Source organism: Coregonus lavaretus (assembly GCF_964263955.1).
Source record: "Coregonus lavaretus genome assembly, chromosome: 26".
Lineage (NCBI taxonomy): Eukaryota > Metazoa > Chordata > Actinopteri > Salmoniformes > Salmonidae > Coregonus > Coregonus lavaretus.
Genome location: NC_140013.1, coordinates 10,408,116 through 10,429,406, shown reverse-complemented (window position 1 = coordinate 10,429,406; position 21,291 = coordinate 10,408,116). Strand labels below are relative to the sequence as shown.

General features: G+C 44.0%; 1 protein-coding gene across 4 annotated transcripts in view; it reads left to right on the top strand.

Moving 5' to 3' along the window:
* LOC311102194 (RNA-binding protein Nova-1-like) overlaps positions 1-21,291 on the top strand; it is a gene marked incomplete at both ends in the record, with an annotated part of 47,414 nt that overhangs the window by 23,933 nt on the left and 2,190 nt on the right. For 2 of the 4 annotated variants that reach the window (XM_084143447.1, XM_084143445.1), the window contains one exon: positions 6,796-6,962. In XM_084143447.1, the coding sequence (XP_083999573.1) occupies positions 6,796-6,962 (167 nt within the window). Of the gene's footprint in view, positions 1-6,795; positions 7,020-21,291 lie in introns of all 4 variants that reach the window. The other 2 variants (XM_084143444.1, XM_084143446.1) reach the window with 1 other exon arrangement.

Here is a 21,291-nt window from a genome sequence, read left to right as displayed (position 1 = left end):
ACTTTCTTGTTCTTCCTCTGGTGCGCTCAGTCATTGCAAAGCTGAGGAGAAGGAGGCTGGGAATCAGGTTTGCTGATTTGCTGTTACAGGTACTTATTCCACTAGAAAGCTACAGGCCAGTTGTCCACACCAACACTCAGTTTTAATATGGTTTCCTAAATGAACCTAAATGCGTTCCTTGGCTGTACTCCGGCCCAACCTGGCCCTCAGACTCAGTGGCTGCAGACTGCTGGCCAAGTGTGTTTTTCTCGTCTCTCTCTCTCTCCTCTCTCTCTCTCTCTCTCTCTCTCTCTCTCTCTCTCTCTCTCTCTCTTCTCTCTCCTCTCTCTCTCTCCTCTCTCTCTCTCTCTCTCTCTCTCTCTCTCTCTCTCTCTCTCCTCTCTCTCTCTCTCTCTCTCCTCTCTCTCTCTCTCCTCTGTGACCACTCATCTCATCCACAGGCACCCTGGAACATGACATGAGCACATTCAAAAGACATAAAATGATTTTGGACAGAAACCATTTGCCAAGTTTCCTTGACTCCCACCCCCCTCCTCCCCTTACTGTTCATGATTGCATAAGCACATGCAACATCCACATCTAGTGCAGTCGCCTCACATGCGACCTCTCTTTTTTCAATAATAGCACATTACGTCACCCAACAGGCAACAGCTGCCCCTAATATTTTCGGGGGGCCTGCCGGTTGCCTGGGTGACTAGGAGGAATAGTCATGGGTCTGGACTGAACCAACCCCCCTTCTCTCCAACAAAACACACATAAACACACTGTATAGGTTCCCTGAGTCCCCTGTCCCCCAGCACCTCTCTCTCCTGCTTTGTGGGGTAGGGACAAAGACAATGAGCCCCCGACCTGCTCAGGTTGGACCCATTCTGTTTCAAAGTGCAATCAAGTGAGCTGCGATGGGCGGACAGGAAAATACGTGTCACGGAGGAAGGGTGAAGCCTGTTTTTATATTCTTCCCCCGTCTCTCAGTCATCCTCGTTGACTTTCTCGCACACACTCTCTTTTCTCTCTCTCTCTCTCTCTCTCAGTCATCCTCGTGACTTCTCGCACACTCTCTCTTCTCTCTCTCTCTCTCATCTCTCTCTCTCTCTCTCTCGTCTCTCTCTCTCTCTCTCTCTCTCTCTCTCTCTCTCTCTCTCTCTTCTCTCTCTCTCTCTCTCTCTCACTCTCTCTCTCTCTCTCTCTCTCTCTCTCTCTCTCTCTCTCTCTCTCTCATCTCTCTCGTCTCTCTCTCTCTCTCTCTCTCTCTCTCTCTCTCTCTGATGGTCATCAGCCAGGAAACATCTGTAACGCCTTCCACGGGTCAGAGTTCACGTTCCAAAACCTAGTCAGAACAGACAGGCAGGCAGGCAGAGTCTTCTGCTACAGTGTCCCCCTGTCTGCTGAGACAGATAGCTCTGCCTACTTTGTCCCTGGAGCTGGGCCTGGTCGTTAAAGCCGTTTCTATGGGTTCAGTGCCCTGTCAATCAATGAATCTCTCTCTGCTAGGCTGGTATTAGCTTGTGGTCAGCACTTTCTAAATGACAGTGAGTTCTTCCCTTGGAGACATGGGTTTTTGATCTATTCAACCTTTGTGGTGTGACTCAGAGTTAACCTGTAATCTATAAATAATTGAACACCATAATATGACCATAAGGGTACTGAGAGTATGCATTCTGTTTACCCATTAGAACAACGCACTTTGAGTGTCTGAAAGCTTTTTTTAAAATCAGCATTCGTTTTTGTTCTTAGGCTGCATTTACACAGGCAGGGAATCTGATCTTTTGCTCAATTATTGGCAAAAGAGCTGATCTGATTAGTGGAAAAATATCTGAATTGGCTGCCTTTGTAAACACAGCCTATGTGACATGGCTCATCACATTTCCTCTATTTTGGGATATTTAACCCATTGAAAACAAAATGGATGAAAGTCTCACCTAAAATAGGCAGATAATCCTGCTATTACATCAAATGTACACAGTTTGCTAGGCTTAGCCAGGGCCTAAGGAGCTCCCTTTAATGAGCTTACAATACACCTACCCACCATATCTCAATGTTTAAGATGGGTATTTATCAGGCTTTTCCTCTCTAAGGTTAGCCCAGTGTGAATCCAGCCTGATAGAATCCTGGATTGTTTTCAAGAAGTCTCAGAATTGGAATAAGGGATTCAACTGGAATGATTTCAGTGAAAGCTACTTCCTGGTGATCCATAGATGGGCTCTGTCATTGGACGTCCACCAGAACTAGCCAGGAGAAGTGTGCATGTAAGAGCTGTGTGGGAGGACATGGAGGCGGAGAGTTGCCCCCTCTGCTGCTGCTGCATGTGAGGCTTGTCATGCTCTCAGGAGCAGGGGAACAGGGAGCAGGGGAGGCCAGGGCACACATCATCTCTCAGCAGCTCCTCTCTCTGCCCATTTGTGCAGGGAATGAATGAGTCACACAATTAATGATGTCCATAAAAACAACTGCTCTTGAAATGGCCCATCGCTCTCAGCATGGCAGTTGTTGCTGAGCTGAATTCTCCCAGCCAGGCCATCCATCTACTACATGAAGTGCTTCTCAATGACTTGTGTCAGGCCAAAGGCTCCCAAACGTGGTTCATCTGACAACATTTAAGAATATATTTTACCCCGTTCCCTGTAATGCCTATCAACATTTCAGTTGTATTCATATTTTCATTAATTGAAGGTTCAGATTATTGTAGAAGGAAATCCTAAATACTTTAAAGCAGTCTTTTGTGCTTTTGATTGGGAGGAAACAAGGGGTTTCCCTGCCATTGTAACTCTAACTATAGCAGTAACCAGGTAGAAATGAGTCAGACCAACACGAGTAGTAGTGATGGGACTGCCAACTGAGCATGCTCTGTGAGCACTGTGGGAGATGTCAACATAGCAGCGAAGGGCTTTGTCAAACAGTGACACTTCTCCTGCAGGGTTACCCCAGGCAACCTCACCCCCTCCCTCCTACCCACACACCCACAACACACACACACACACACACACACACACACACACACACACACACACACACACACACACACACACACACACACACACACACACACACACACACACACACACACACACACACACACACACACACACTCACACACACACTTTTCCCCTTTAGCTACATTACAATAGTCAACACTTTCCTAGGCCTTCATGTAACTAGTAGTGTTCAACTGTGCTGCTGAATATCAAACCTCAGACAGTCTATCTATAGAAATGACCTATACCATTTAAAAATACAGAAAAACAGTTGCAAAAAAAAGAGTACAATTTGATAGGATTTGAAAGGATGGCCTTTCCTGCTTCGTAACCAGTCTGCCCTCCCTCCCTCCCCATCCCCCTTACCCATATCCCCATGCCAAGACAATGGCCATCTCTGCCCTAATAATCCACTGGCTGATTGGTCGGGCCCAGATTACCCCTGGGATACCAGCTGTCAGGAACTCACAGAGGCTCTTTACCCCAACCTACAGTCTGAGATTCCTCAGTTTCCCTGTATTAATAGCTCGCCACAACTGGTACTGCGCAGGGCCAAACTCAACCCCATTGGCCCAAGAAAACAATGGAGGGAAAGGAGGAAGCAGGAAGCTGCGACTGGTCGGAGGCGATAAAGACAGATTTCAGTCCGGCCCTAACAGAAGAGAGAGGGAGGGAGAGAGGAAGAGGGAGGAAGGGAGGGAGAGAGAGGGAGAGGACTCAGTTTAGTATTGGCCTAGTTTCTGCCACATTATGAGAACTTTTAGGCGGGTTGTTTTCCTTTCATGTTCTAAACACACTCATGTTCTGAGAGAATGGTGATGATATATTTACACAGAGAGAAGTTGTGTTGGTCTTTGATGCATGGCGCCAATGCACCTGATAACGGCAGTAGAGGAAGAGAATTAACAGAGGTCTATAGCCAGACCGATAGAATCTGGACCTAAAAATGAAGTGCTTAGTGTATAGGACTGGTAACACAGAGGTCGACGTTGTAAATGAACCCTTTTATTGTCCAATTCCCCTCCTGAGGGAGACTCCAATGTCAGACCAGTCAATGACTTGTGTTACTATCGAATTAGTTCCAAAATGGAGTCTTTCAGTGGACTCCCTGTCCAACACTAGTCATTATGTACTATAGCCCATGTTCTGAATGACAAGACACTCCATAGCCGTGTGGGCTGTTGTTTCAGCTGCGTTCACAACTTCATCCTGTCATGGAATCACGGTACAGTGTAACACTGAACAGATGTGGCCATGTGGACGTTTTAAACATTTGTATCACTGCTAATCATGGTTATAGACATGCAATAGTGAAGCCAAATGGTTGATGATGAATGTAGCAGACGGATTCCTAGTATACATATATACTTCATGCCTTAAAGTAATGACGGACTGTCGTTTCTCTTTGCTTATTTGAGCTGTTCTTGCCATAATATGGACTTGGTCTTTTACCAAATAGGGCTATCTTCTGTATACCACCCCTACCTTGTCACAACACAACTGATTGGCTCAAACGCATTAAGAAGGAAAGAAATTCCACAAATTAACTTTTAAGAAGGCACACCTGTTAATTGAAATGCATTCCAGTTGACTACCCCATGAAGCTGGTAGAGAGAATGCCAAGAGTGTGCAAAGCTGTCATCAAGGCAAAGGGTGGCTATTTGAAGAATTTAAAATATAAACATTATTTTTCTTTGTTTAACACTTTTTTGGTTACTACATGATTCCAAATGTGTTATTTCATAGTTTTGATGTCTTCACTCTTATTCTACATTAAAAAAAAAACTTGAATGAGTAGGTGTGTATATAGTTAGAAATTACAGGGTTGTATTTTATGAGATGGCAAACATTATTACACCATTCCTATGTTGGCCGCCATCTTGGGAAAGACCAGAAGTGAAACTTCTGAAATCTGGGAAAAGAGGGAGTCACTGGACATTGAAGAAATACACACTGATTGCGTTCAGTTTTTTAAATGTTTGATTAGGCCTACACATACACATAAATGTCATTTTCTCAAGATGCTTGATTGGTAATGAGAGTACATTACCAGTCATTCATGTTGCACATGTTCTGTATGTACAGTTGAAGTCGGAAGTTTACATACACTTAGGTTGGAGTCATTAAAACTTGTTTTTCAACCACTCCACAAATTTCTTGTTAACAAACTATAGTTTTGGCAAGTCGGTTAGGACATCTACTTTGTGCATGACACAAGTAATTTTTCCAACAATTGTTTACAGACAGATTATTTCACTTATAATTCACTGTATCACAATTCCAGTGGGTCAGAAGTTTACATACACTAAGTTGACTGTGCCTTTAAACAGCTTGGAGAATTCCAGGAAATGATGTCATGGCATTAGATTCTTCTGATAGGCTAATTGACATAATTTGAGTCAATTGGAGGTGTACCTGTGGATGTATTTCAAGGCCTACCTTCAAATTCAGTGCCTCTTTGCTTGACATCATGGGAAAATCAAAAGAAATCAGCCAAGACCTCAGAAAGAAAATTGTAGACCTCCACAAGTCTGGTTCATCCTTGGGAGCAATTTCCAAACGCCTGAAGGTACCACGTTCATCTGTACAAACAATAGTATGCAAGTATAAACACCATGGGACCACGCAGCCGTCATACCGCTCAGGAAGGAGACGCGTTCTGTCTCCTAGAGATGAATGTACTTTGGTGCGAAAAGTGCAAATCAATCCCAGAACAACAGCAAAGGACCTTGTGAAGATGCTGGAGGAAACGGGTACAAAAGTATCTATATCCACAGTAAAACAAGTCCTATATCGACATAACCTGAAATGCCACTCAGCAAGGAAGAAGCCACTGCTCCAAAACTGCCATAAAAAAGCCAGACTACGGTTTGCAACTGCACATAGGGACAAAGATTGTACTTTTTGGAGAAATGTCCTCTGGTCTGATGAAACAAAAATAGAACTGTTTGGCCATAATGACCATCGTTATGTTTGGAGGAAAAAGGTGGTGGCTTGCGAGCCGAAGAACACCATCCCAACCGTGAAGCACGGGGGTGGCAGAATCATGCTGTGGGGGTGCTTTGCTGCAGGAGGGACTGGTGCACTTTACAAAATAGATGGCATCATGAGGATGGAAAATTATGTGGATATATTGAAGCAACATCTCAAGACATCAGTCAGGAAGTTAAAGCTTGGTCGCAAATGGGTCTTCCAAATGGACAATGACCCCAAGCATACTTCCAAAGGTGTGGCAAAATGGCTTAAGGACAAGAAAGTCAAGGTATTGGAGTGGCCATCACAAAGCCCTGACCTCAATCCTATAGAAAATGTGTAGGCAGAACTGAAAAAGCGTGTGCGAGCAAGGAGGCCTACAAACCTGACTCTGTTACACCAGCTCTGTCAGGAGGAATGGGCCAAAATTCACCCAACTTATTGTGAGAAGCTTGTGGAAGGCTACCCGAAACATTTGACCTAAGTTAAACAATTTGAAGGCAATGCTACCAAATACTAATTGAGTGTATGTAAACTTCAGACCCACTGGGAATGTGATGAAAGAAATAAAAGCTTAAATAAATCATTATCTCTACTATTATTCTGACATTTCACATTCTTAAAATAAAGTGGTGATCCTAACTGACCTAAGACAGGGAATTTTTACTAGGATTAAATGTCAGGAATTGTGAAAAACTGAGTTTAAATGTATTTGGCTAAGGTGTAAACTTCTGACTTCAACTGTATTTGTCAAGAACCAATGCTCCTTATAGGAGCCAAAGGCTTAAGTTAGTAAGTCATGTTCTGTATATATGAATGAGACATTGATGTGTTTCCATCTGTTCTCCAGGCACGACAGAGCGGGTGTGTCTGATCCAGGGGACAGTGGAGGCTCTGAATGGAGTCCATAACTTCATCGCTGACAAGGTGCGGGAGATGCCGCAGAGCACCCAGAAATCAGAGCCGGTCAGCATACTGCAGCCACAGACCACCGTCAACCCTGACCGCATCAAACAGGTGAAGCCCACTACCATGATCCAAACCCCTGCCTCTTTTCTCTCAAGACCGTCTTGTGTTGAGACCAAGACTACATTCTCTCAATGGACAAATAAGAGTTCAACCTGAGAGTGTATAGTGAATGTGAAAGGGATGTTTTTGTAACTATTTTATCCCAACTGAGGCAATGAATGTGTCTGTGTGCACGTGCACGTGCATGTGTGGTTGTAGGTGTGTGTTGAGTAGGTAGGTACAATAGGTAGGTATGAATATGACTTAGCAAACTGACAATCCTGGACTGGACCATTATGGAGGAACATCAGTGCGGTAGCTGAGCCAAAATGTTGACCCCTTCGCTAGTCAGAACAAAATGGATGATTCTAATCCCAGTCATTAGTTTGTATATAGTCTCACTCCATTGTCTGTGTGTTGGCAGCTACCATCTCACAACAACGGGTGGAAGTCATTATTATTTGTCTTTCGAAGAAGGCCCAATCTAATAAATGTTTTCAGTGTGAGTTTGTGGCCAAGCTCTGATTTTGTGTCTGCATGAGGCTCGATGCAGGGAGGGAGTGTTCCCAGCTTCCATGTTAACAGACAGAAAGATACATCTTCCGGCTGTGATATTATCCACTCAGACAGGATACAGGGCCTGGGGTGTGGGGTTTCTTGCTCTTCCAGATAGGCCCCCTTAAACCCACACGTGACATAAACTATGGGTCGCTAGCCTCACTACCCTCAACCTGTCACTAGCTATCACACAGCCCAGGGTCTGGAAGGAAGCTCCCCCAGCACCACAGAGGAAGTGTGGCTCATAAGTGTTGTCCAGCTAAACACAGATGAGGTGTTAGAAGTGGCAAAGGCCATCCTCCAAAATCCACATAGTCCCACATCAGGGCTGAGACTTTCAGCTCATTTGTGCTGCGGCATTCTATCCAGATGATTTGCTCTTTCCATCACCCTCTCTCCCCTTCCACTTCCTTTAAAATCAACCATAGTGGCACCAACGAATGAAAATGACAAGACAAATTGTCACTGTATTTTGTCATACAGAACTCTATTGTTTGGCGTTTCAGAGTCCACAAGTTCATACCAACACAGAACAGGCTCAATTAGCCAAGCCATTGATTCCCCCTCCCACTCTCTTTAAGTGATTATCACTTCTGGTCACTTGATGATTGCACTCCATTGATCGTTCGGGGAGGATCTGCATTGTTTTCATCTGCAACATTGACCCTGCTCATCTATTTATCATCCCGTTAATTCAATTACCCCTTAGGACAAAGAGCACATGTTGGGTATTCATAATTCAGAACTTGAGTTATTTTCTGGTATCTGTGCTTTGTTTTCAGCCATGCTAATCCCTCATGGCGTTGTCCCTTTTGTGCTTACTGAGCAGACTCAGTGATGGCTGGCCATAACCTAAATTCGTGGAGCACAACATAAGGGACTGCCGAGGGCGGCTCCTGCTCCTTCTCCTTCCTGATTATTAATGTGTGTAATTATAGGAGTCATCAGACGAGTTACACACCTCTCAGCTGGGCAAAAAACAGTCCACTGGGAAAGAGTTACTGCAGAGTGAACACTTTGCGGTTCTGATATAGTCAGGAATTTATTAATAATAATAATAATAATAATATAATATTATACACTTACACACACATTAGACAGGAACGCATGCACACACACACACACACACACACACACACACACACACACACACACACACACATATATATACACTGTATCCTAGGAACACACACACATACAGCACATATCCAAACTAATGCACTCTGATACACAAACCAGTACTTAAAGGAAAGATTCACTCATTTTGAATGTTATAAGTTTTTTGTGCATCTCGATGCAAAACTCGTCATACCGGCTGTATTTCTGCCTGCTTGAATGGCAATTAGCTCAGATGCACATGAAAACATGAAATGACCCCGGGAATTGATAGAACATCGCTCAGATATACACTAAAACAATATAACATTCAGAATGGGTGAATCTTTCCTTTAAGCTTTAGAGTGAACTGAACGATGGATTGATGGCAGGGCCGGAAAAAGGAGCAGCTCTTATGGCATTAGATAAAGGGCAGTTATTTTAGACAGAAATAATTCCTGTGCCTCTCTTTTACTATTAATAATAATGAGTTTGAGAGTGCTGTATGGAATGATTATGTGGGGGGGGGGGGGGGGAGTGAATGAGATGTAAGATGTGAAGTCATGTTACGCAACAGTTGCCAGCCTGGCTCTCTGTGAGCTACAGCCGCTAATCTCCACTAGCCAAATGGAGACAGGACAGGCAGGAGCACAGGCAGCTAACAAAAAATTTAAGCTAACACCTAACTCAATCAAATCCACAGCTTTCACTCAGGACAGACAGACAGACAGGCACAAAAACCATCCACACCCACGGACACAGAATCTCACTTAACATGGAGCGACGTTCAATACTCAAACTGATACCTGGGCTAATACATGACTAATTTAGCTGAAATGCTAAATAGCATTGTGGTGCTAGCTAACTTTGATCTGATCTGGCATTTCAATGCAACAACTGCCCACTATGGCGAGACTGTGACGTCTAAAATAACATGATGACAGTGAGTTGTGTCAACTTTGCACTGCACCATGCTGCCTTTGGACTCAAATGTTTTCAGAATCCTCCCTCCAGTGATTTCCTCTGGCCAACCGCAGTTTCCTGTGACCTTTCACCCCATGCAGGAACACCTGCTTCCTACTTCCTGTTATTGCCCTGTCCACACAGGAAGTAGTCCATAAATGTATAGGAAATAGGGTGTCAGGTTAACTTCGAGTTAGATGTGAGTGAGTGGAAAAATGGAAATGTGGGATATGGAATTTAAATTTCTCCCCAAATGTGTCTTTCTCCACCATCGGACACCAAAATGCACACCATGTGTAATTGCCTGTAGAGGGCTATTTGTTGTGGTACAGAAATTGTTTCATAGTTGAGTGACTATGCACAGTATAAACAATCGCTTCCCATACAACATGAGCCCTCCATCACCGCATGACCCTAACAACTCCTGAATAATGTAAAATATTCTCTGGTTTCTGTGATGATCATCTGATATAACTGAGGTTTTGTGGTCAATTACAAGGAATTGTTATTCAGGGATTTAGTTTTTTAGTTATTGAAATGTGGATTTTATTCTGGTGGGTCACAGAAACAATCATGTTTATATTCTTAACGGTTCAGAAAATCAACATGTAAGCGACCATGAAAATCCTACGCAGTAAACTAACATTCTTTGTTCTAATCTCTTAAAAGATCTAGTAAACCATAAACCTCAACTCTTAAAATTATCACTCACTCTGTAGTGACGCAGAGGTTCTCCATTGTAATGACATAAGTGATTTCTTTAAGTGGCTGCACCATTTCAGCCCACCCTTCCCTCCGCAACACCACCAAGCCCAGTCTATTTAATTAACCGGCATCCTGAATCTAATAACTGTACTCAATAGAACAGCACACAGCGCCGGCTAATCCATACAGCCGGGCCTAACGCAGGCAGAGTGGGCCGCTCATCTCCTAAATTAAAAGTGTCATCAGGAAATTAGCTGTAACGTATTAAAAAATAAAAAACAGAGCGATGCAACATCTCCATCAACCCTCCACCCCCCCCAACCGCCCCCTCTCCCTCTCTTGCCTTGTCTCAGGAGAACCGATGTCCGGCAGAAAATATTTTATGCAGTTTTTAACCTTCAGAATCATCAGCTGGCTCAGGAAAAGGTCACTTCCTCCGCCAAGTATCGATCCCATTTGTAGGAAAGCCGGTGGAGAGAGGCACTAGAAGATATTTGTTGTCGGACAAGGATGTGCACCTGCTAATATTGGGTTAAATCTCTTAGGAAGGAAGGATGAATTTGCCACTGTGTGTATGGATGTGCGTGCGTGCTTCCGTGCATGTGTGTGTATTTGGGAGGGAGAGGTCATTTGAAGGAGAGTGTTTCATGTTTATGAATTACAGGTTTATCCATTTGCTGCTTTACAGTATGTGTGGAGAGGAATCGTAGATCAGGTTTAGATCAGGCTTTTGTGGAAGCAAAACTAACACGTCTGGTGTTAAGTTAGAATTTGTATGTGTGTATGTGATATGTCCAGCATTTTAAATGTGTAGGCAAAATGTATACTTAAAAACTGGAAATCAACAAATCCTCCATCGTTAACACAATGGAAAGGTCAAATACTTTATTTATTATCTAAATGTTGAAAGTGCGTGGGCGATGGAGAGAAACAAAATTGTGCAGTTTGAGGCCATGTAGCGGAGAGTGAAACGGGCGCTGGGGATGGGTGTGTGAGCAGGTGGGACTGGGCACGTGTGATGGCATTGATGTTTGTGTGCGTCTGTATGCTGTATGTATGTGTATGTTTTGTATTGTTATAAAAATGTTTTTAATGAAATGTGTAGCCACAATGTAATGTACTATATCTGTCTGCAAGGCTTGGACCGGGGATGGGACCAAGATGGAGGATGGAGGTCAGCAGTTGCCATGGATACTAGAAATATTCATTACTAATCCTCTTTTATTAAATATGTGTGAGAAAAGAGCAGCTTTCCTGCCCAGTGGCACACCAGTGTTCTGAGTTATTGTAATCCACTGTGACAAGGGATGTCTGTACAAACAATCAGATAAGATTGTAGTCGCCAACATTTCTCAGCGTGCCATCCATCGCCTCCTCTGGTTGGCTAGTGTTTGACATGGGCTTCCCAGCCTATCTCAAAACACACAGCCATTCCCTAGTGACTTAAAATTCTCTATCAGCCGTGCCACAGCTCAGAATTCTTCTGTTAATGAAAGCCTTGAGGGGGCTAAGTGGACAGTGGTGTTGTATTACTTAAGGCTGAATGATACTTCCAAGCCTAAAAGCCTGAACACAGCATCAGCCCTGTTTCCATTGGAGCGGGAAGGAGAAGGTCTTCCTCTCAGTCCTCTCTCTCTCTCTTCACCGCTCCATGTTGTCACAGCGTGTTAGGGTCTGTGAGTGAACACGTCCTGGCGGAGCGGCCCGGCGGCCCAGCTCAGCAGCACACTGAGGCTCCTCGGTCGGACGGACGTGGCCCCACCTCAGCCCCACAAGGACAGGCTATTTTGGGCCTCATCTGCACTTGTTAGATGGAAGGCCTCATGAGGTCACTTAATGCATGATCTAGGGCCCAGGTTTGGGATCAGAGCCAGCCACAACTCTGAGCAAAGTTGTTGTGTTAGTGTGAGTGTGTATGTGTGTGCACACAGTGCCTTCGGAAAGTATTCAGACTCCTTGACTTTTTCCACATTTTGTTACGTTACAGCCTTATTCTAAAATTGATTAAATAAAAACATTTCCTCAGCAATCTACACACAATACCCCATAATGACAAAGCGAAAACGGGTTTTTTGAAATGTTAGCAAATTAATTAAAAATAAAAAACAGAATTACCTTATTTACATAAGTATTCAGACCCTTTGCTATGAGACTCGAAATTGAGCTCAGGTTTCCGTTAAGCATGCTTGAGATGTTTCTACATCTTGATTGGAGTCCACCTGTGTTAAATTCAATTGATTGGACATGATTTGGAAAGGTACACACCTGTCTATATAAGGTCCCGCAGTTGACAGTGCATGTCAGAGCAAAAACCAAGCCATGAGGTCAAAGGAATTGTCCGTAGAGCTCCAAGACAGGATTGTGTCGAGGTACAGATCTGGGGAAGGGTACCAGCAAATTTCTGCAGCATTGAAGGTCCCCAAGAACACAGTGGCCTCCATAATTCTTAAATGGAAGAAGTTTGGAACCGCCAAGACTCTTCCTAGAGCTGGCCACCCGGCCAAACTGACCAATCGGGAGAAGGGCCTTGGTCAGGGAGGTGGCCAAGAACCCAAAGTTCACTCTGACAGAGATCTAGAGTTCCTCTGTGGAGATGGGGGAACCTTCCAGAAGGACAGCCATCTCTGCAGCACTCCACCAATCAGGCCTTTATGGCTAGACGGAAGCCACTCCTCAGTAAAAGGCACATGGCAGCCCACTTGGAGTTTGCCAAAAGGCACCTAAAGTCTCTCAGACCATGAGAAACAAGATTCTCTGGTCAAGATTAAACTCTTTGGCCTGAATGTCACCATCCCTACGGTGAAGCATGGTGGTGGCAGCATCATGCTGTGGGGATATTTTTCAGCTGCAGGGACTAGGAGACTAGTCAGGATCGAGGCAAAGATGAATGGAGTTGAAACCGCTTGGTTTCAACTCCAAGCAGGCTGACTTTGATAATGGCTGCCGTTTTACAGGCTCCTAACCAATTGTGCTATTGTGTGTGTTTTTTCGCGTTATTTGTAACTTATTTTGTACATAATGTTTCTGCCACCATCTCTTATGACCGAAAATAGCTTTTGGATATCAGGACAGCGATTACTCACCTCGTACTGGACGAAGATTTTTTCTTTAATGAGTCGGAAGCGAAGGATTTACTTCAGACACCCGACAAGGCCCAAATCCCCGTCATTCGACGGCGTGTGGGTAATCTGCCTCTACCATCAGTCCTATTAGCCAACGTACAATCATTGGATAACAAAATAGATGATCACGAATATCCTACCAACGGGACATTAAAAACTGTAATATCTTATGTTTCACCGAGTTGTGGCTGAACGACGACATGGATAACATACAGCTGGTGGGGTTTACCCTGCATTGGCAAGATAGAACAGCCGCCTCCGGTAAAACAAGGGGTGGTGGTCTGTGTATATTTGTAAACAATAGCTGGTGCATGAAATCTATTATTAAGGAATTCTCTAGGTTTTGCTCGCCTGAGGTAGATTATCTCATGATAAGCTGTAGACCACACTATTTACCAAGAGAGTTTTCATCTATATTTTTCGTAGCTGTCTATTTACCACCACAAACTGATGCTGGCACTAAGACAGCACTCAATGAGCTGTATAATACAGGGAAACTTACATCCGTTTTACCTCATTTCTACCAGCATGTTAAATGTGCAACAAGAGGAAAAAAAACTAGACCACCTTTACTCCACACACAGAGATGTGTACAAAGCTCTCCCTCGCCTATTGGCAAATCTGACCATAATTATATCCTTCTGATTCCTGCTTACAAGCAAAAACTAAAGCAGGAAGGACCAATGACTCGGTCAATAAAGAAGTGGTCAGATGACGCAGATGCTAAGTTACAGATCTGCTTTGCTAGCACAGACTGGAATATGTTCCGGGATTCTTCCGATGGCATTGAGGAGTACACCACATCAGTCACTGGCTTCATCAATAAGTGCATCGATGACGTCGTCCCCACAGTGACCGTACGTACATACCCCAAGCAGAAGCCATGGATTACTGGCAACATCCGCACTGAGCTAAAGGGTAGAGCTGCCGCTTTCAAGGAGCGGGACTCTAACCCGGACGCTTATAAGAAATCCCGCTATGCCCTCAGATGAACCATCAAACAGGCAAAGCGTCAATACAGGACTAAGATTGAATCGTACTACACCTACTTTGATGCTCGTCAGATGTGTCAGGGCTTGCAAACTATTACAGACCACAAAGGGAAGCACAGCTGCGAGCTGCCCAGTGACACAAGCATACCAGACGAGCTTCGAGGCAAGCAACACTGAAGCATTCATGAGAGCATCAGCTGTTCCGGACGACTGTGTGATCACGCTCTCCGTAGCCGATGTGAGTAAGACCTTTAAACAGGTCAACATTCACAAGGCCGCTTGGCCAGACGGATTACCAGTAAGTGTACTCCGAGCATGCGCTGACCAACTTGCAAGTGTCTTCACTGACATTTTCAATCTGTCCTGACTGAGTCTGTAATACCAACATGTTTCAAGTAGACCACCATAGTCCCTGTGCCCAAGAACACTAAAGTAACCTGCCTAAATGACTACCGACCCGTAGCACTCACGTCTGTAGCCATGAAGTGCTTTGAAAGGCTGTTCATGGCTCACATCAACACCATTATCCCAGAAACCCTAGACCCCACTCCAATTTGCATACCGCCCCAAAAGATCTACAGATTATGCAATCTCTATTGCACTCCACACTGCCCTTTCCCACCTGGACAAAAGGAACACCTACATGAGAATTATATTCATTGACTACAGCTCAGTGTTCAACACCAGTTCCCTCAAAGCTCATCACTAAGCTAAGGACCCTGGTACTAAACACCTCCCTCTGCAACTGGGCCACCCCCATGTGGTAAGGGTAGGTAACAACACATCTGCTACGCTGATCCTCAACACGGGTGCCTCTCAGAGGTGTGTGCTCAGTCCCCTCCTGTACTCCCTGTTCACCCATGACTGCATGGCCAGGCACGACTCCAACACCATTGTTAAGTTTGCCGACGACACAACAGTGGTAGGTCTGATCATCGACAACGATGAGATAGCCTATAGGGAGGAGGTCAGAGACCTGACCGTGTGGTGCCACGAAAACAACCTCTCCCTCAACGTGATCAAGACAAAGGAGATGACTGTGGACTACAGGAAAAGGAGGACCGAGCATGCCCCCATTCTCAGTGACGGGGCTGTGGTGGAGCAGGTTGAGAGATTCATGTTCCATGGTGTCCACATCACCAACAAACTATCATGGTCCAAACACACCAAGACAGTCGTGAAGAGGGCCCGACAAAGCCTATTCCCCCTCAGGAGACTGAAAAGATTTGGCATGGGTCCTCAGATCCTCAAAAGGTTCTACAGCTGCACCATCGAGAGCATCCTGACTGGTTGCATCACTGCCTGGTACAGTGGCTTGCGAAAGTATTCACCCCTCTGCATTTTTCCTATTTTGTTGCCTTACAACCTGGAATTAAAATGGATTTTTGGGGGGGTTTATATCATTTGATTTACACAACATGCCTACCACTTTGAAGATGCAAAATATTTTTTATTGTTGAACAAACAAGAAATAAGACAAAAAAATAGAACTTGAGCGTGCATAACTATTCACCCCCCCAAAGTCAATACTTTGTAGAGCCACCTTTTGCAGCAATTACAGCTGCAAGTCTCTTGGGGTATGTCTCTATAAGCTTGGCACATCTAGCCACTGGGATTGTTGCCCATTCTTCAAGGCAAAACTGCTCCAGCTCCTTCAAGTTGGATGGGTTCCGCTGGTGTACAGCAATCTTTAAGTCATACCACAGATTCTCAATTGGATTGAGGTCTGGCCTTTGACTAGGCCATTCCAAGACATTTAAATGTTTCCCCTTAAACCACTTGAGTGTTGCTTTAGCAGTATGTTTAGGGTCATTGTCCTGCTGGAAGGTGAACCTCCGTCCCAGTCTCAAATCTCTGGAAGACTGAAACAGGTTTCCCTCAAGAATTTCCCTGTATTTAGCGCCATCCATCATTCCTTCGATTCTGACCAGTTTCCCAGTCCCTGCCGATGAAAAACATCCCCACAGCATGATGCTGCCACCACCATGCTTCACTGTGGGGATGGTGTTCTTGGGGTGATGAGAGGTGTTGGGTTTGCGCCAGACATAGTGTTTTCCTTGATGGCCAGAAAGCTCAATTTTAGTCTCATCTGACCAGAGTACATTCTTCCATATGTTTGGGGAGTCTCCCACATGCCTTTTTTGCGAACACCAAACGTGTTTGCTTATTTCTTTCTTTAAGCAATGGCTATTTTCTGGCCGCTCTTCCCTAATGCCCAGCTCTGTGGTGTACGGCTTAAAGTGGTCCTATGGACAGATACTCCAATCTCCGCTGTGGAGCTTTGCAGCTCCTTCAGGGTTATCTTTGGTCTCTTTGTTGCCTCTCTGATTAATGCCCCGAGGACTCAAGCCACCCTAGTCATAGACTGTTCTCTCTGCTTCCGCATGGCAAGCTGAGGGAGCTGAAGGTTCGAGTTGCCAAACGTCAGCCTCGAAACCTTAATGACTTTGAGAAGACCTGCAAAGAGGCGTGGAACAAAATCCCTCCTGAGATGTGTGTAAACCTGGTGGCCAACTACAAGAAACGTCTGACCTCTGTGATTGCCAACAAGGGTTTTGCCACCAAGTACTAAGTCATGTTTTGCAGAGGGGTCAAATACTTATTTCCCTCATTAAAATGCAAATCAATTCATAACGTTTTTGACATGCGTTTTTCTGGATGTTTTTGTTGTTATTCTGTCTCTCACTGTTCAAATAAACCTAACATTAAAATTATAGACTGATCATGTCTTTGTCAGTGGGCAAACGTACAAAATCAGCAGGGTATCAGATACTTTTTTCCCTCACTGTATGTTCATGTACTATACAGTATAGTATATGTGAATATACTGACCCAAATAATTTAAGATCCTATTTTAGATCACAATCCATATCGAATGCACTTCTTTCTTAATACAGTTAAAGTGGAACTGACAGCATTTTAGCAACATGAAATCTTATTAAAATCTGTTCATATACACCTCCAGGAAGAATATGACAGCTTTTTTCTTTTTACATTTTCTGACAAGCGAGCACTTAGATATGGTCATTTTCGCAGTTTCATAAATTCATAGAATGTTTGGGAATGACGTATAATAAGGCATTTGTGAAAATTCTATAGCAGTATAGAGTGGGAGAGCGACCGTGCGTTTGGACAATTAATAACATTGAATATAGAAAAAACACAATGAATTCGCAGGCCATTGTTTTATTTGAAAAAATATGGCCCTTTATAATGTCCACTTATGTACATAGGATGCTGTATATAGCATTTTAACATATTAAAACAAAATAGATACAAATATTTGTCCAGCCTTTGATGCTTGCAGATGTGCGTAATATGCTGCGACACTAATCCAAAAGTATTTAATAGCGTAGCTATAGGTTGTTTTAACATTTAAACATGTACTGTAACATGTTTTTAGATTTTCTTGCACTGCATGGATCACCGTTGCGGTTGATTGCAGCATTGCGGTATGCTGCACTCAAAATGTCATGTAGTTGAGTAGCCAGCCTAGTCTACTGCTCAAATGTTGCATTAATAGGCCTAAATGTTTCCTCTTTGCATGGTGTTTTTGTTTTTTAGTTATTCATTGTCAAGCTTTAAAAACCGAAGCCAGACTGCAACATTTTTATTAGCCTAGCTTGACTTAGGTAGTTAGACTGTGGCATGTGTCTGCACACTTTCCCTCTGCTGCACGCTGTAAACGGGATACACGAAAGCAACGCAATTGAAGTTGAATTCACTGATGCGAACGCATCAGGCTGTAATTAGTTGATGACTCAACTGTTGACTCATTTATACTCGCTTATGTATCCTATTCGGCCCGCGGGCCTTGATACATGTGCGCTAGCCTATTATCTACGTTATGACTGACTTGTGATCATTACCCTTGCTAGTTTGATTGTATTGACATTCCCAGACTTAGTTACAGTCGTCTGTATTTGTTCAAAATATTGACTCATTGAAACTGAAACAGTGCAAACCGAAAGGGTGAAGGCAGCAAACAATGTATCAGGCCAGCTGTGATTTACATCCTGATAGCAATATTTTTTGGACTACCAAGAAAGATATTGGTGAATTATATTAATAATGCATTGAACTGCATCCATCTATTCTCTCAACCTCCTATAAAGTTGGTTTTTAAGCATAAACTGGGAATTTGATATTTTGGACTAATATTATGATTGTCTGTTTCATATCTGCAAAGTAGTTAAAACAATGTCAGTTCCACTTTAAGTCCTCCCCTCAAATACTGTATCTTTCTGTTTAGATATCAGTTCCACCCTATTGTGTTTGGCTATAGCATTAGAAAGAAAGAAAAGTCACACTCCCTTCATAACACTAGCATGTCTAAATTCAGCTTTCTTAGTGTGATAGGGAGTGAAATGGAAGGAGAATGAGTGTATTAACATTACTGACACAGGGAGGGGTTGAGATGCCAACCAGGGATAATCCTTACTGCCACCCAAAAAATTATTTAAAGAAAAAATACCATTGGTACATCAGGCTAGCGGCCCAGAGTGCAACGGCGCTCGTTCCAAGCACGCAATTCTTTTTTTATTTCATCATTTGATTTGGATTGTGCGTGAGCGGCGGGGGGGACAAAGGTCCATCACTCGGGACCCTTCTTGTCAACCTTTGGAGCGGAGCGGCTGGTCGGCTGCAGTGTGATGCTTCTGTGTTATTTTTAACCAGGGTTTTTTTCCAGCCTCAGAGCGAGAGCCACACACTGAAAGGCAGATGAGGCAGAGAGGCGCGGCTAAGCCCGGGGATCAGGAGACAGGCGATTAACCTAAAGTCTGGCGCTTAAGACTTCAAAGTACAAACAGCTCCCGCTTGCGGATCAGGCCCCGTCCACGGGATGGACAGAGGGAGCAGAGGGCAACAGTTGCTCCGTGTCCCCACACGTACGTAACTGGGGGCTGGGGAGGGCAGAGGAGGGTGGGGTGTGGTTCTGGCGTCCACAGACAATTACGCCCTTCAGGCTCCTTGCTGAAACAGTGCTATGGGGGGGTTAGGGTGAGCCTTAGCCCTTGACATAGAGAAGACATGAGCTGAGCCTCTCAGTATCCCTGAGCATGCTGAGAGAAACCAGGGGAGGGGGTGATGAACAGTGGGTGTGTAGTACTGATACAGCAATACATTCTGTTATGGACGTGATGGAAACCTGGAACCAAAAAAGAAGTGGTTTCTATATCGGGGACAGCGGCAGCCTAGCAAATGACGCTGTTTTATCTCTTTGATGGCTGTAGGCCTTGTTAACTTCTGGGGTTTGTTTTTTTGTTTTCATGTTTATCTACGAAAGCTGGTTCTGACATATTTCCATGCCTCAGCACCGTCTGTGCCTATTATCCCAGCCCCCATCAGCCTCCTTCCTCCCCCATTCCCATCCCACACCCCAACCCACAGTACATAATGAATGACTAGCCACGGCTGATGGAACAGCAGCACGTCTCTCTCATCTCTGCTTTATCTCTCCCTCTCCCCCTACCCTCTACCTCTCCCTCTTCTCCTTCACAACTCCCCTCTCCCCCTACCCTCTCCCTATCCTCCTTCACAACTCTTCTCTCTCTCTCTCTCTCTCTCTCTCTCTCTCTCTCTCTCTCTCTCTCTCTCTCTCTCTCTCTCTCTCTCTCTCTCTGTCTTTGAAGGAAGAGGAAGAAGGCTTCATTCTCAGTCTGCCTGAGCATTAGACACATTCAGCAGAATTAGCTCGGCGTATCTGTTGACGTTGCTCTATTCTTACCCCACGCTAAAGAGCCTACATTTTAATCAGCAGCTTGCTCCGACGCACAGGCCAAATGTTCTTGCCTTTAAAAAAATATATGAAAGTCAGCTATAACTCTCAGGGATGAGGACGATTATTTTAGATTAAAATGGCCACCCATGACATGGCGAGGGAAACTCGACGGCGACCAATGAAAAAAAAAAAAGTACGCTTTAGAAACAGTGCATGTCGGGTAAAGGACTTATGAGAGAAAGACAATTACAATTTTGAACATCTATTAAATATTGAAGAGCTGAATGTGGTCCTCGAGACTCATCATTAGCAGTAATGGGTTTTATATATCGCAGCATTCAGTTATTTATTCCACTGCTTCTTCTAATCTTTAGGAGGCAAGTCCCATCTGAATCATTACACATCCAATCCAGCAACATGCAAAAGCTGTGTGTGTGTGCGTGTGTGTGTGGCGTGTGCATGTATATGTGAAATGCAGAAGATGAAAAGGATTCTTAGGAGAATCTTCTCCTCTTCCCCCTCTTTCTCTCCCCCACTCAGTTGTTTGATCCTCAAACCCATCACTAATGTGTGCTTGAATGAAAAATAGGGAAATATTTTTGCCTCAACACTGAACCACATACATTTGTATGAAATTTAGGGGGAATGTCATGAAGAATTGGTTGTGAGAAACTGTTTGAGAAATTGCACAGAGCCAAGACCAATTTAGATGGCACTAATCCATATGGGGACTGATCAATGCCATTTTATTGTTTATTTTTCCCACACCAAAATAATCACTCAATTCCAATGCATGATTATTCTTCATCCCTGTCACAAATAAATATGGGAAAAAAATATTTGACTACAAACACTCAAAAGTAATATTTTATATTTTATAGTTTGAAGTCAAGGCTTGATCTCCCTCTGTTTTCCCATTTCTATGTAAATTCGCTACAGCGTACCACAGCCAGCAAGGCTACAGAATCAAGGTTGCAGCAGCACCTCTGTAAAGAAATGTTGATGGCTTTAGCACTGCAGCAAACATTGAGAAAGTGTAAAGATCAAATCCAGCCACACAATAGGAGAGTCCATGCCAATTACTAGCCCCATACATCCCCTGTACACACACACACACACACACACACACACACACACACACACACACACACACGTCTCTCTCTCTCTCTCTCTCTCTCTCT